Here is a 14322-nt window from a genome sequence, read left to right as displayed (position 1 = left end):
GGGAGGGGCAGAGGGAGAAGCACCCTCCCCCCAAGCAGGGAGCCCCACGTGCGACTGGATCCCTGGACCCTGGGATCATGACCTGAGCCGAGGGCAGACACTTTGCCGATTGAACCACCCAGGTGCCCCATCGGAATGTTTCTTGGAGCCTCTTGATTTTGCCATCACCTCAAAGAATGCTGTGTCAAGTAACTCAGTGCCCAGGTCGAGTGTACAAAGTGTCCTCTGAAAGAAGCCTCTGAATACAGATCAGCTTCCTTCTTTTTTTAAAAAAACATTTTATTTATTTATTCATGAGAGACACAGAGAGAGAGAGAGAGAGAGAGAGGCAGAGACACAGGCAGAGGGAGAAGCAGGCTCCATGCAGGGAGCCCGACGTGGGACTCAATCTGGGTCCCCAGGACCAGGCCCCGGGCCGAAGACGGCGCTAAACTGCTGAGCCACCCCAGGCTGCCCTAGACCAGCTTCCTTAAAATTTTCTAAAATGGCATCATTTGTCGAAACCACTGAGCAGCGGCACCCTAGGGGCTTCTCTGTCCCTTCACAGAATCAGAGCAATGGAACCGCTGCAATGAGACGTAGGCGGTGCGCCTGCAGGACCACGAGGGCGAGGGGACGTGGTGGGGTTCCAGCCCCCAGATCCCAGCACAAGGAGGCTCAGCACGGCCGGTTCCCGCCTCGCGGGTTCCCACGCGCGCCACGGCACCGCGCTCCTCTCCCTGAAATCTGCCCACCAGGCGCTCGTGGCGACGCTGAGCTCATGTGCCTGCAGGTGAAGACGCCGAGCACACAACCAGTCCAGAGAAAGAAACCAGGTGGTGGCTCGTGGCAACGCTCCCCCAAATCGGGAACCACCTCCCAGTTGAGCCCAGAGCGCTGGGCGGCAAAGCGGCGACCCTGACGACGGAAGCCGGGGGCAGATGGCTTCTCGGCCTTTTGGCTGAGATCAAGTGGAAGCAGGGCGCAGGGCTCTCCAGAAGCAAACTCCACGCTCGCTGTGCCCACCTGTACTTCAAAAGCAGTTTCAGGACCACGGAGCGGATGACGGGGGTCTTATCCACGATGTCGTCGAACGGAGAGAGAGATTTTGTGTGTTCACAGTGTCCTTAAACCAGAGGGAGACAGGTCATGTTCACACCCGGCACAAAGAAGCGAGGCGGGGAACGGCGGTTTTAAGTCTACAGGGAGAAAGCGACTTACTTTGGGGGGCGTCTCTTAGGAACTCCTTTTGTACAAAGAGCAAACTTAGCAGGACGTCGATCACGTCCTTCTCTGGTGGCGTGTTATCCTTGAAGCACACGGTGGAGACCAGGTCTAAGAAGAAACTGTTGCACATCTGCCGGAGGCTGGCGTGCTTCCTGATGGCGTCCCTGGGGAACGAACGGTTGGGCGGCACAGTCAGCGGGCACGGAGCGCGTGCTCCAGAAGGCCCCCCCCCTTCGGGATGTGGACGGCATCCCGTGTTATACAGGAGAAAGATGCGACTCTCTCCTTACCCTGATGGCACCTGGGTGCGTGCCGCCAGACGCTACGCAGACGCGTCTCTTTCGAGGAGCACTTTGGTCCTCAGGACCAGCGAGCAACCCCCTTTCACCCTGAAGTCTGCAAAGACCCTACGTGTGTGCAGCGCTGACCTCGAGCTCCGCTTTCACGAGGCATCCAGAGGCGGGGGGCCCTGACAGGGCGGAGCTGAAGGCCGCCAGCCCACGGAGAGGCCAGACAGGAGCTAGCTTTGCCCTCAGGTCATAGGGGCTGCGACCTAAGCCCTCCTCGGGTGTCCTGTGATGGTTTTATCTAATGTAGGACTTTCTGCTTCATTTCCTCTAATGGTGTTGTCTCCCCAGTCTCCACAGGTGTGTGTCTCGGGGAGGGAACAAGACCCTAGGTGTTAATGAAGGTAGACAGGGGGCCGGTCTCCCTTAGGATGGTTCTCTGAGTCAGGTTCTCTAAGGTTAACACACTTGATATTTCTCAATGCTATACTTGCCGAAAAAGGAAGAGAAAGAAGCGGAAAGGGTGATTTACCTGTGCTCCTGGTTCACCGTGAGAGAGAAGTCTTTTGGTAAGTCTGTTAAACAGTAGGGGCACGCCATCTGCCCCAGGGTGACGCAGGTGTTGATGCATCTCAGGCAGAACACATGGCCACAGGGCAGGGAGACCGGCTCCTGGGCATCTCCCAGGCACACGGGGCACGGCTGGATCTCAAACCTAGAATCCGAGCAAGGGCATCGGGTCAGAAGCAGGGAAGCTGGCTGTGAGCAGCTACGGATCCCGCACGTGCAGCGCTCCCCGCGACCCCCTGCAGGGGCCTCCGACCGAAGATCTCACCTGGACAGGGTCTTGCTGGCCTGTTCCTTGCATTTACAGAGAGTATGCATCACTGTGACAAAGGGCCTGTATGTCTTGATGTCAGAGTCGTCCTGCAGATACTGACGGGGAGACAGGGGCAGCGATGAGGAGGCTGACGAGCCGCGAGGGAGGGCAGAGACCAGCTGGGCACGACGACTTTCCCCGGGGCCCCACGGGGCATGCATTCCACACACGCCTTCTCCCTGCCACCCCCCTAACTGCTGGCCCTGGGACCATCAGGTCAGTCCTCTTTCTAGCAGTTTCTTTAGTTTCGAATGCCCTTTATCATTATGCTGCTGCTGGGGGGAGGCTGAGATTCCCAACTTCTAATTTTCCTCCCCTCCTCCCTTTTTCACAGGGTCACACTTTTCCCATGACGAGGTATTTCAAACTTTATTTCTTTTGTATTTATTATTTATTCAAGAGCAAGAGGGAGAACTCGTGCACCTGAGTAAAGGGAGGGGCAGAGGGAGAAGGACAAGCAGATTCCCCGCTGAGCAGAGAGACCGGATGACCTGGGACTCAGTCCCAGGACCCTGGGATCACAACCTGAGCCGAAGGCAGATGCTCAGTCGCTGAGCCACCCACGCATCCCTAAATTTGATTTCTTAGTCAATAGCATGATTCACAAGAAAGCAAAGAATCCGAACAGACGTCTCTCCCAAGATGTACAAATGGGCCACAGGCACATAGGAAGATGCTTGGCATCATTAGTCGTCAGGGAAACGCAAGTCAAAGCCACGATGCGATACCACCTCACACCCATTAGGACGGCATCGCAAACCGAACCACCTGAGGACCAAGTGTCGGCAAGGATGTGGAGACACCGGGACCTCGGGGCGTCGCTGGCAGGCGAGCAGTGCTGCCGCCGCTGTGGGAAACACTTTGGTGGCTCCTCAAAAAGTTAAACACAGAATTTCCCTACGGACCCAGCAATTCCTCCGCTGGGCGTATCTGCGAATGAATCGAAAGCAGGGACTCTGATGCTTGCACATGCCCACTCACAGCAGCGCTGCTCCCTGTCGCCAAGAGGTGGCAACAACCAGAATGTCTCCTGGTGGATGGATGAGTGAACTAAATGTGTCCGTCCACACAGTGGGCATTATTCAGCCGTAGACAGGAAGGACATCCTGACACCTGCCACGACAGGGATGGGTCTCAAGGACACCGTGCTCAGCGAGCCAGCCAGTCACAAAGAGACAAATCCTCAGGGATTCCACTGCTGTGGGTCCCTAAGAGTCATCAAATCACAGACACAGAACGTAGGGCGGAGGGCACCATGGCTAGTGGGGAGGGCTGGGGAGTCAGTGTTGCATGGGGATGGTTTCGGTTTTGCAAGACCAAAGGGTTCTGGAGATGACGGTGGTGATAAGCGTACAGTGGTGTGAATGTGCTTGATGTCACTAAACCGTGCACCTAAAGATGATCAAAATGACAAGTTCTACGTGACGTGTGTTTTACCACAATGAGAAAATGGCAGTGGTCTAGCGGTTGGATGGTGGATGGTCAGGCTGGAGAGCCGATGGCCTTACGAGCCGCACACAACATCTGGTAAGACTGGCCTGTGTGACCCCATGGAAGGCCGATCACGGGGCAAGACAATCGGCCTACCTACCTCCACCCATCCACCCACCCATCCACCCACCCATCTACCTGTCTACCTGTCCTTCCTATCACAACTGAGAACACAGAATATCCATCTTTTTGCAGCTTTTGCCGAAGTCCTGTGGGAGGCTCTGCTGACAACTAGCGCAGGCGAACTCTACGTGGTGGCTCTCAACAGGCAGCTCCAGTCGAAGATAAGAGTTGAGGCCCTAGGCCTCGCCAGGTTACGACTTCCTTCCCAGCCAGACAGGAGCCAGCGCTACGGGCAAAGCTTCCCCTCTGGCCTCCTGTGCACGTGGCCTCACAGCTGGCCTTGGAGACGATGGGCAGGGCACGAGGCCACAAACACCAGAGCCTTCGGGTGTGAAAACGTATTAGAGGAGACCCCTGGCTCTGGTCAGTCACACACAGATCTGACTGGGAAGAAACAAGCCAGAAAACCAGTGGGTTCCTGGGGTGACTTTATCGCCCCGGACACGTCCCCACACACCTCGCCTGCAAAACACCGTGCGTGTGCACGCACACACCGGCCTGCAGGGACCTGAAAACTTATCTTTCGACTCGCCGGTCACCTGGCCATTAGGAGCCACACTGGGCTGGTTGGAAGGACAGAGCAGCCCCTAGGGCCTCTGGCCAGGGATAGGGCAGGCCTTGGAGAGAGGCTGCAGGTGGCTTCCATGCAGGAAGAAGGGTGTCACAGGTCCTTGTGCTGACCCCAGGGTGACAGAGCTCTAGTTTTTTTGTAGAGGTCTTTCTCCACTTTTCTATCAAAAGAACTTCCAAGTTCTACCTGGGCACATGACGACGCGCCCGAGGTGTCCCCACCTCCTCTGCAGCCCGTTGAGGCTGCGACTGCATTCAGGACGGCGATCTATGACCTGCAGGGGCGTGGACAGACTCTAGGCTGTGCTCTCAAAACGGGCCCTGCTTCCCACCCCGCGGCGCACGACGGCCAGCAGGGCCTTCTTAGACCACGAGGTGGAAGTCGTGCAGTGAGGACGACAAAGGGACAACTCAGAGGAGCTGGGGCACCTGACATGGGGGAAGCGCGCGCTGCCCTGCTTAGGCTCACACTGCCACACGAGCGAAGGAGGCTTACATGTTGTCTCTGCCACTGATATTCTGGGCACTGAGGAAGGAGACTGGCCCCTGGTATCCAGGGCAGCCTCCTCGGAGCGTGCCCCCTGCACACCTGTCAGAGCCTGGACAGCTAAAGCTGTTAGATGGGTTCATGCAAAGCTCCAGGGGTAATTGAGGCAGAGGCCACCTTTCGCTGAGTGGCCATCGGGACTGAGCGCACGGGCACAGAGATGGTGGCCTTTCCTGCAGAGTCACCGTCCTGTGCATCGCTGACTTTATAAAGGGTGTCAAGCGGCGGAGGCACTGGGGCTCCCCATTTCCTTCTGGTCCACCCACAGCACCCTCTTAGAAGCCCACAGCCCAGGGATACCAGGTGGCCCACCTGTTTAGCACCTGCCTTGGGCCCAGGGCGTGACCCCGGGGTCCCAGGATCGAGTCCAGCATCGGGCTCCCCTCAGGGAGCCTGCTTCTCCCTCTGCCTGTGTCTCTGCCTCTCTCCGTGACTCTCATGAATAAATAAATAAAATCTTTAAAAAAATAAAAAAGCAGCAGAGCCCACAGCCCAGTGGCACCCTTTGCAAACCTGACCTCCCCGGGGGGCCAGGCTGGTCTGAGGCCACCGGAGGCCTGGGTGGAGCCCACCCCTCAGCCCTCCCCGATCCCAGAGCATCTTCCCTGCCTGAGCCTCAGCCTCTTCTATTCCCCGCGGGGATCCCTAACTGGTGCTCACGAGAGGCAGACTAAGCAGCGGGCACAGTGAACGCCCAGGGCCAGACAGTGGGAGGGGCGTGCGCTGCCCCACAGATGTGCGTCAGGTCATAGCTGCGTCCTGCAAGGAGGCACATGAGCACGCTGCTTGCTGAGCTGCCCAGCACTCACCTTGTTCAGCAGGAAGACGTGGTCAGTCACCAGTGCCTGCAGCTCAGGAATCTTGCTCCTGACCCCCAGGACCACGTGTTCCACGAAGAGGGCAACGGGGAAGATGCGGTTCCAGTGGATTCTGTAAGAGAGGGCTGTCGCTCAGGGAGCTGACAAAAATGTCCGAGACGCCAGGAGGAGGACTCGGGGAGGGACCGAGGAAGGGTGGGGCAAAGGCAGACGGAAGACCCATGGACGAGCCCTTTGGCCCCTACCCCCAGCCACGTCCGTGTCCCCCACGCAGCTCAGAGGGAGCTGGGGTGGCGCTCCTCCCCCCGCCCCGACCACAGCTTGTACCTCCTGAGTCCCCTGCTCTGCTGGTCCCCGCTGGCCCACCTGGGGTCCCTTCCCACGGCTCCCTCCTGCCGGCATCACTCCCGCAGGACCGTGAGCATCTGCTCCCCCTTCTGTCCCGCCTGCACCCCTGGCACTCCCTGAATGCGGGTCTGCCCCCCTGTGTCTCCAGCGTCGGTGTGATACCCAGTGCTGGGCAGGTGTGAAGTGAGCGTCTGAGGACGCTTTCCCACGGCAAGAGAAGCACACGTCCTGGGGACCCGTGGGCCGGGCGAGCAGGTCGGGTAGGGGTGGGCAGGGCCGGGCTGCTCATCTCACCTGACTTCTCGGATGGCATCTCTGGCCATCCTCCCGCAGCTCTGCAGGTACCCTTTCGAGCCCAGGAGCTCCAGCGGCATGGACAGGTTCTTCACCATCTGCAGCCACGCCTGGGGGCTGGGCTTCAGGATGTCCCTCGTGAGCACCTCCGTGCAGACCACTGCTGCCAGTGCATCCAGAGTCTGGGGACACACAGAACAGGCCCCTGATGAAGCAGCACCCCTCCCCCTGCGGCAGTCCTCAGTCCAGAGGTCCCGGCTGTGAGCCGGCATGTGCTGGCATTCCGCGCTCGGAGCCTCATCTTCCCTCGTCCTGGGACACGGGAAGCTTTAGCAGGGGGTGTTCCTGACGTCTGTGTTCCCCGGGCGCACCTGCCCTGGGAAGAGACCTCGTGGGCGGAACATGGTTCCTGGGCTTTCCCGCCCTGGGAGCACTCTTGCCCCTGCCCCGACCTGCTCCAGGAAGGCCAAGCCCCGACTCTGAGCACATGCTGTCCCCAGGAGAGGCCGTACCAGCTCATTTCTGTCCAATCTGTCACTCCTTGTGCTCTCGGTCATGTTGCACAAGAGCACTTGCAGAATCTGGGGATAGATAGTCAAGATTCTGGACAGGTTTTGTAGTCGGCTCCTGAAGTGCTGGTAAGCCAGGTGCACCCACACCAGGGAAAGCTGTTCGTCGGGCCTCTGCGTGTGCAGTTGACTGATGCAGGACGACAGTGCCATCTGCAAAACCTGGCATCAGGAACAGGCTTTTAGCGTATGTGCTGTAAACCACCGACACAGAACAGACACGTTTTCACGGTGGAAAATTTGAACCGATCAAACGTGAAGAAAGGGAATGTTACAAACCACGCACCTGTTACCACCCTTGGGTGTCTGTGGTGTCACCCCACCACACCTGCCCCCGTTCTGTCCTCAAATTACAACCACACCGTATGCCTGATTTTTCTCCACTTAATATCACGTCGTGAACATCTCCGTCGTGAAATACACGCGAGGAACACCCTCGCTGGTGTGCGCCAATAAAAATAACCCGTTACCCATCAAACGGCTGTAGTTTAGTTGGTCTGACCTTTTACAGTGGACAATTAAGTAGTGTCTATTTTTCCATTTTAAGAAACCGAAACCGGAAAGAACATTCCTGTGGATAAAATGTTTGCCGGAGAACACTCGGGATAACGCTCCCGGGACAACAACGCTGGCTCCGATTTCGTAAGGTTCCCCCCAGGCCGTGCCTCTGGGCTTTTCCAGAGCATAGTGCTGGTTCCCGTGGGCCACGGAGGAGCCGCTGGCCTTTGCACACACCAGGCCTGCCGTGTGGGCAGGTGAAGGTAGAAGCTAAAAACTGTGCGTGTGTTGTCGACTTACTAGTGAGGCTGCCTAGTTTTTCTAATGTTTTTTGATCTCTGCATCATTAGTTCTGTTGATTCTTAGTTTACAACAATCACCTATTTTTTTAAAATTAGGAGATTTTCTGGAGTGCCTGGGTGGCTCAGCCGGTCAGGCATCCGACTCTTGATTTTGGCTCAGGTTGTGATCTCAGGATCCTAATATCGAGCCCTATGTCGGGCTCTGCACTCAGCGGTGAGTCTGCTCAGTATTCTCTCCCCTTCCCCCTTTCTGCACCACCTCCCCCCAGGCTCTCTCATAAATAAAAATAAATAAATAAATAAATAAATAAATAAATAAATAAATAAAATAAAGAGACTTTCTTATTGATTCCTGAGAAATTTTATTTATTTTATTTTATTTTATTTTATTTTATTTTATTATTATTATTTTTTAAAGTAGGCTGCATGCCCAGTGTGGAGCCCAATGTGAGGCCAGAACTCACCACCCTGAGATCAAGACCTGAGCTGACATCAAGAGTCCGACGCTTCTCTCACTGAGCCACCCAGGTGCTCGTATTTTATTTTATATTTTTATATTTTTAAGTCATCTCCACCCTCGATGGGCGGGGGGGGGCTCGAACTCATGACCCTGAGATCAAGAATCACACGCTCCACCAATGGAGCCAGTTGGGCGCTCCAAGATTCCTAAGAACATTTTATTAAAACCCTTAATCAGGGATCCCTGGGTGGTGCAGCGGTTTGGCGCCTGCTTTTGGCCCAGGGCGCGATCCTGGAGACCCGGGATCGAATCCCACGTCGGGCTCCCGGTGCATGGAGCCTGCTTCTCCCTCTGCTTAATCATACTGGTTGTAAGTATGTTCTCCTCAAATTTGTGTGTTCTTTTTTTTTTTTTTTAACATACTGAAGTTTGAAATCCTTCGGTAATCACAAGTATCATAACGTCCACTAAAATTTCAGTTACTGTTATTGCCTGTAGTGTCCGTTAAATAGTCACATGATTTTCTTCAAGAGAAACTCCACACTTAAAAAGAAGGTGTTACAGGGAAGGTGGAGGTCTGCCTCGTATTAATGGAAAGCCCGTGGTTTTGGAGCCCCGGGTGGGGGCTGGGGGTTGGGCACGCTTGGCAGTGGAGGAGTGGCGGTCCCCGTCCATGTGACGCCGGCGTCACCCTGCCCCAGACCCCACACTTACTTTCAGTTGATCCCACGTGGACGGTCTCATGGTCAAGAGCAGGAAGTCCTTCATGTAGCTCACAAACAGTTCTTGCTGCTGCTTGACACTGAGCTGAGCGAGGAACCTGCCCAGGGGGGTCTGCTGAAAGATCTCCACTAACTTCTTGGACAGCCCTGCTGAGAGGAGAGGGCGCAGAGGGACGGCGTGAGGCGTGACTCTTTCCCAACACCCAGCGTCTCCGGGGAAGGGCAGCTCTGCAAACAGCAGCAGTGGGGGAGGCTCCACCGAACGGCCGCTCTCGGCAAAGGAGAGCAAGCTGCAGGACGTGTTGGTCCTTTCTAGACGCCTTAGGTGTTTTCCCAGCAGAACATTACAGAAACAAGGTCAGGACAGGTGCTAGATTTTTCACCAAGAGCCTATCTGGCCCCAAAGGGAAAAAACAATCTGAGACACACCAGGCTCTGTGGCGAGGGGGTCCTAATGGGCCTCGGGAACCCCAGGACCCAAGGCGGTCAGAATGGGTGGGCTGCTCTTCAGGGGATGGGGTCGCATGCTGCTCAAACCAGAAAGACCTGCGTCTAGAGGTCGGGTGCTGGCCCCCCGAGTCACAAGCTCTCGCGGGAAAGCACGGTCAGTTAGGGTAAGGCTTCAAAGAAGGGAAATACTCTTTCCTCGGGACACAGACGGCTTCGATTTGTTCAGAGAAGTGAGATCACCCACGGTGTTGACCCGTCTTTTTACAAGGCAATGCTATAAATAGGCTTTGAAAAGACTATGTCTCGTAGGGAAGATGACCCTTCCAAAAGCGTGCATGATCCTGGGATTTCCCGGGACGTCTATGATCAAGCTGCCGGGCCTGCGACGGCCAAGCAAGGAGCCTCGTGGCTCAGAAAGGTGTCGCTGGCACTGTCGGGAAAGGCTCCCCCAGGGCCACCTCTTGAATGCGGGTGCCCTAGCCGTCCGGAAGCCTCGGAACGGGAATGACGGGGAGCATGACCATACACATCCCGCGTGACCGCATCCCCCAGCTCACCTTCAGCCCCAGTGATATACTGAGCCTGGACCCACAGCTCCTCCAGATAGTCTTTGATCCTCCAGCTAAACGGGACGTCACCGGACACGCCCTCGGGAGGGCTCATGTCGTTGTGCACCATGATGTAGGGCATCTCACTTTTGGATCTGCGGTCAGGCAAAGGAGAGAGGCCGGGATCAGCGAGATGTTGCTCGAGGCAGCAGACGCACCACGGATGCCAGTTGCCCTCCATGCTCAGCAGCAGGGGTGCCTGAGAGGCTTCGGAGGCCGCCCGCGGGCCCGTTTAACGGCTCTGGGCCTCTATCACAAAGGAACCCAGGACGTCCGTGGGTCATCTCTGTCCCACAGACAAACAGAAACGAACCAACACTGGAAGGAGTCGAGCAGGCTGCCCAGCATCTGGGCCAGAACTGGGTCTCGCGGTACCTGGACCTACGCCCTGCACCACCACCCCCACCTGCCACGCATACGAAACATGGCTTGTCCGAAGCCTCACGGTCAACAGAGCCTTGTCTTCTAAATCAGTGTTTCCACTGGAGACCCAGGGTCCCAGTTACTTAGGTACCCTCTGCACTCCTCCCCCCCCACTCCAGAATCGACGGCCCTGAGATCCGAAGAGGAAGCTTTCGGGAGGGAGCTGCATGCACAGGAGCAGGCCCAGACGGGCTGTGTGGGCCGTGCGGTGGCACCAGGGACAAGCAGAGCCACACGGGCTCTTGGAGGCACAGCCTCGCCAGTGCAGATGAAGCTGAAGCTGGCAGTTCGACCCGTGATGGGTGCTCTGGAAGCAGGGAAACGGGGAAGGGGCATGAAACCAGGATTTCTCAGAACTTTCAAGAATTCCTGTAACAAAACAGAGATGCCATCGCCCTCAGGCTGCAAAAGCATTTAAAAAATAAACATAAAAAAAAAGTAAAAATAAATAAATAAATAGAAATAAAAAATAAACGTGATTCAGGGGCGCCCGGCCGGCTTGGCCGGTGGAGCATGAGACTCTTGATCTCGGGGGTCGTGAGTTTGAGCCCCACGCTGCACATAGAGATTCCTAAAAGACAAAATCTTAAAAAAAATAAAATAAAACAGATGTGATTCCGAAACTGAAACCTATGCTTCATCAATTGCTTGGAAGAGCATTCGTCTGTTATGTCACGATTTTTTTTCCCCTTCCCACAAAAAGAAACTCCTCCATTTACCTCATATCATACGTCACAAGAGGAATGTTCAAAAGCTTTGTGTCCTGGAAAATAAACATCCAAAGATCTCTTGTCCAGGATGGAGCATCTTGTCTGATCAGTAGCTCGAGGTTGCTGTCTCTGTCCAGGACAGACACCATGCTCGCCAGGAGAGGGGTCACCATGCCCTGGACCCGCTTCCAGAGGGTCTGCCTGCAGCGTGGGAGAGAGGAGACCTCATTCTAGCTCGGCGAGCACACGCCACCTCGGGGCTCCTGCCTCCGTTAGACATTTGGCTCCTTCTGGGCAGTGACAACACATCTGCTCCACCCACTCCATGCTACGGCTATGGCTGCAAATGCAAACTGCCATAGTTTTTAAGTACTCGGGCGCAAATTCACAAGTAGAGACGTCTAGGATTGGAGACAGGACCGGAACAGACCTTAATTCTACTCATAATACATGGCCACCGGCTCCCCGAAAGGGCCAAGTAGCATTTGTTGCATTCTATTATATCGCTATTTCCCTATTTCCTCAAGCAAGTCTTCCAGGCTCTATAAAGAAAAGAAGGACCACGTGCATTTGGGGGGAAAAAGAAAAGCAAAAAAAAGAAACAAACAAACAAAAAAACCAAAAAGCGCAAGTGTTATTTTAAGGAAAAAGAAACCCAGTTGTGGAGAGAATATCACAAAGCACGAGACAAATGTGTTCCAGGTCAAGTGCAACAGGAAAGTGCTTATTGCTCCAGAAGGTGGTTCTCGTCATGGTTTACGTCTGCTGGATCTGAACGTTCATCTATCCACAGGGACACTCCACTGCGTCTACAAACTCGCTTCCTTCGTTGTTCCCACGATGTTTATACGTAATCCCAAACTCCGTAATACGGGGTAAGACATTCACCGCCAGGTAGTTAATGCTGGGGAGGCCCACTCAGCTCCCATTTTGAGAAAAAGGAAGACAGATGACTTCCTTCTTCAAGCACGGGCCGCAGGGGACCTGGCGAGAGCGCACAGGCGTCCAACCGAGGAAACAAAGCTCACTAACGGCCAAGCGGGCGCTTGCGTGAAGGAAATGTGGCCAAGCGGGGGCAGCGTCCAGGACCCCGGGGTGGCAGGTAGAAGAGGCTGGCTGCGGGGGCGACCCTGGACAGGCACGCAGACGTCGGGCGTCGGGAAAAACCAGGACTAATCACGCCTCGGAATTTAATCCCAAAAGGGCAAACGACCTAGGCCCCAGGTACTAGGGGGTACTAGATGGTAAACAGAGATGGGCCCCACAACAGGGACACGCCCCCCGGGGGAGTCACAGGTGTGGTCCGGCCGCTCCTTGCAGGTGCGGTCACACAGCACAGGAGAGCGCGGAGCGGTGGGGTGGGCCACTCTCGACACCTGGCGAGCGTGGGAGTTCGGAGGCTGGAGAGGGGCCCCAAGTGCAGCTTTGAAGGGGTGGTGATGGGAAATGAAGGATTTGGTGGAATCCGTGAGGAGTGACGGGGGGAAACGATCTAGATTCCAATCTGATCCTCCACGACGTCTTACTCAGGAGGTGTAAGTAGGGGGGACAGTGGGGGGTGACGAGAGAGGAAACCCCACTGCCCAGCCGCGGACCCCGCGTCGACAGGCTCCCGGCGTGCACTCAGCTCTGGGGGCTCCACGTTTGCCCCGTGCCCGTCACACAGAGGCGGCGTCCCCAAAGCCACACGGACCGCGGCTGAGGAAGGCCGGACGGGCTGAACGTTCTCCCCGAAGTGGGGGCAGCACGGGCAGACCGGCCGTCACAAGCCTACGAGGACCCTGCGGCCGGGGGCCGGGGGGCTGGCAGTGGTGTCCCGCCGAGGCGCCCCGCGGGCCGTACCTGAACGTGCCTGCCTCCTGGAGCGCGTCCTGATTCGAGGCTTCCCGGGACACCCAGTCCTTCCTGCTGAACGCGCTGCTCTCCTCCTGCTGCTTGAGGAGGCCGTGGAGCCGCGCCTTGCACACCCGCAGGAAGGCGGCTGCAGGGGAGCCGAGGGGCCGCGCGCTGGGCACGGCCCGGGCCCCCGCACCTCTGTCGGCGTGGTCCTCGCTCAGCAGGCCCAGAAGGATCTCCACGCGCTGCATGCCGCGCGGGCGGGCGTCCTCCCGGTCCCGGAGCATGCCCACGGCGCCCTGCACGCAGCTGCGCAGCAGGCTGCTGGTGTCCAGGACCTGTGTGGGCGGCACGGTGAGGCCTCCCGGGCCGGGGCCCCCAGCGCCCTCCCCCCCAGGGCCGTGACCCGGGGCACGAGCAGGAGGAAGTGGCTCGCGGGGTAAGGCCCAAGATAGAGAAGGAACCAGAACTCACATCGCTCCTGCCCCGCTCCGCATGCCAGCTGCCTTCCGGTGCCGAGCTCCCCTCTGCCGCCTCCCCTGACGCAGAAGCCTCGATCTCCATCGCCTCCCCCAGGCCGATCTCCATTGCCTCCCCCAGGCCGTCTCCGGCCTCCTGTCCCGTTTCCACTGCAACAGAGGCACGGGCCAGGCGCTGGGGACAGGAGCGGCACGAGGACGCCCTCCCCGAGCCTCCCGGTCACGCGAGTGGGCCTCCCTCCGGCCCGGTGTGTGCGCTGCACCCAGCAACCCGCCCTCCCGTCCCGGGCACCCGGGGACCAGACTGACACACGGCAGAGGCTGCACTCTACAGCCGCCCCATCCACGAAGACTGGCTTTCCCCGTGGGAATCCTGGTGGCTCCAGGTACAGGGATTCGATGGGAAGAAGGTGTGGCCTGGCCCTGGTGGCACCGCAGTGCACCTCCTGCACATCTATACCCCGGAACGCCACTCCTACCGTCCCCGCTATGTCCCCAAAGGCTTCCTCTCGACTCACGTTCAGGCTTCTCTTCTGGCTCAAAGAGCTGGCTGATGGCCACATCCTGCAACTTAGTCACGTCTGCAATCATGACCGTGGACTTCTGGAGGTCATCAATGTGCACGGACTGCCACAGGCCTGTGGGGAACACGAGCCACCAGTCTTCCCGTGCCTGTCCTGGCTTCCCCCTGCCGGCCACGA

The 14322-nt window shown here is 57.1% G+C and overlaps 1 protein-coding gene across 5 annotated transcripts in view; it reads right to left on the bottom strand.

Moving 5' to 3' along the window:
* Nucleotides 1–14322, bottom strand: part of RNF213 (ring finger protein 213) — a 99325-nt gene that overhangs the window by 22653 nt on the left and 62350 nt on the right. For 4 of the 5 annotated variants that reach the window (XM_041727186.1, XM_041727183.1, XM_041727185.1 and 1 more), the window contains 13 exons: nt 14140–14259; nt 13617–13771; nt 13149–13480; nt 11316–11507; nt 10123–10268; nt 9108–9265; nt 7077–7295; nt 6565–6746; nt 5914–6034; nt 2329–2429; nt 2026–2208; nt 1201–1370; nt 1006–1105 (listed from right to left, as the gene is read on the bottom strand). In XM_041727186.1, coding sequence (XP_041583120.1) covers nt 1006–1105; nt 1201–1370; nt 2026–2208; nt 2329–2429; nt 5914–6034; nt 6565–6746; nt 7077–7295; nt 9108–9265; nt 10123–10268; nt 11316–11507; nt 13149–13480; nt 13617–13771; nt 14140–14259 — 2179 coding nt within the window. The remainder of the gene's footprint in view (nt 1–1005; nt 1106–1200; nt 1371–2025; nt 2209–2328; nt 2430–5913; nt 6035–6564; nt 6747–7076; nt 7296–9107; nt 9266–10122; nt 10269–11315; nt 11508–13148; nt 13481–13616; nt 13772–14139; nt 14260–14322) is intronic. The other variant, XM_041727184.1, reaches the window with a different exon arrangement.

The sequence above is a fragment of the Vulpes lagopus genome, chromosome 12 (genome assembly GCF_018345385.1).
Source record: "Vulpes lagopus strain Blue_001 chromosome 12, ASM1834538v1, whole genome shotgun sequence".
NCBI lineage: Eukaryota > Metazoa > Chordata > Mammalia > Carnivora > Canidae > Vulpes > Vulpes lagopus.
Note: the sequence above shows the minus strand (reverse complement) of the source record. Positions and strands in the feature narration are given on the sequence as shown.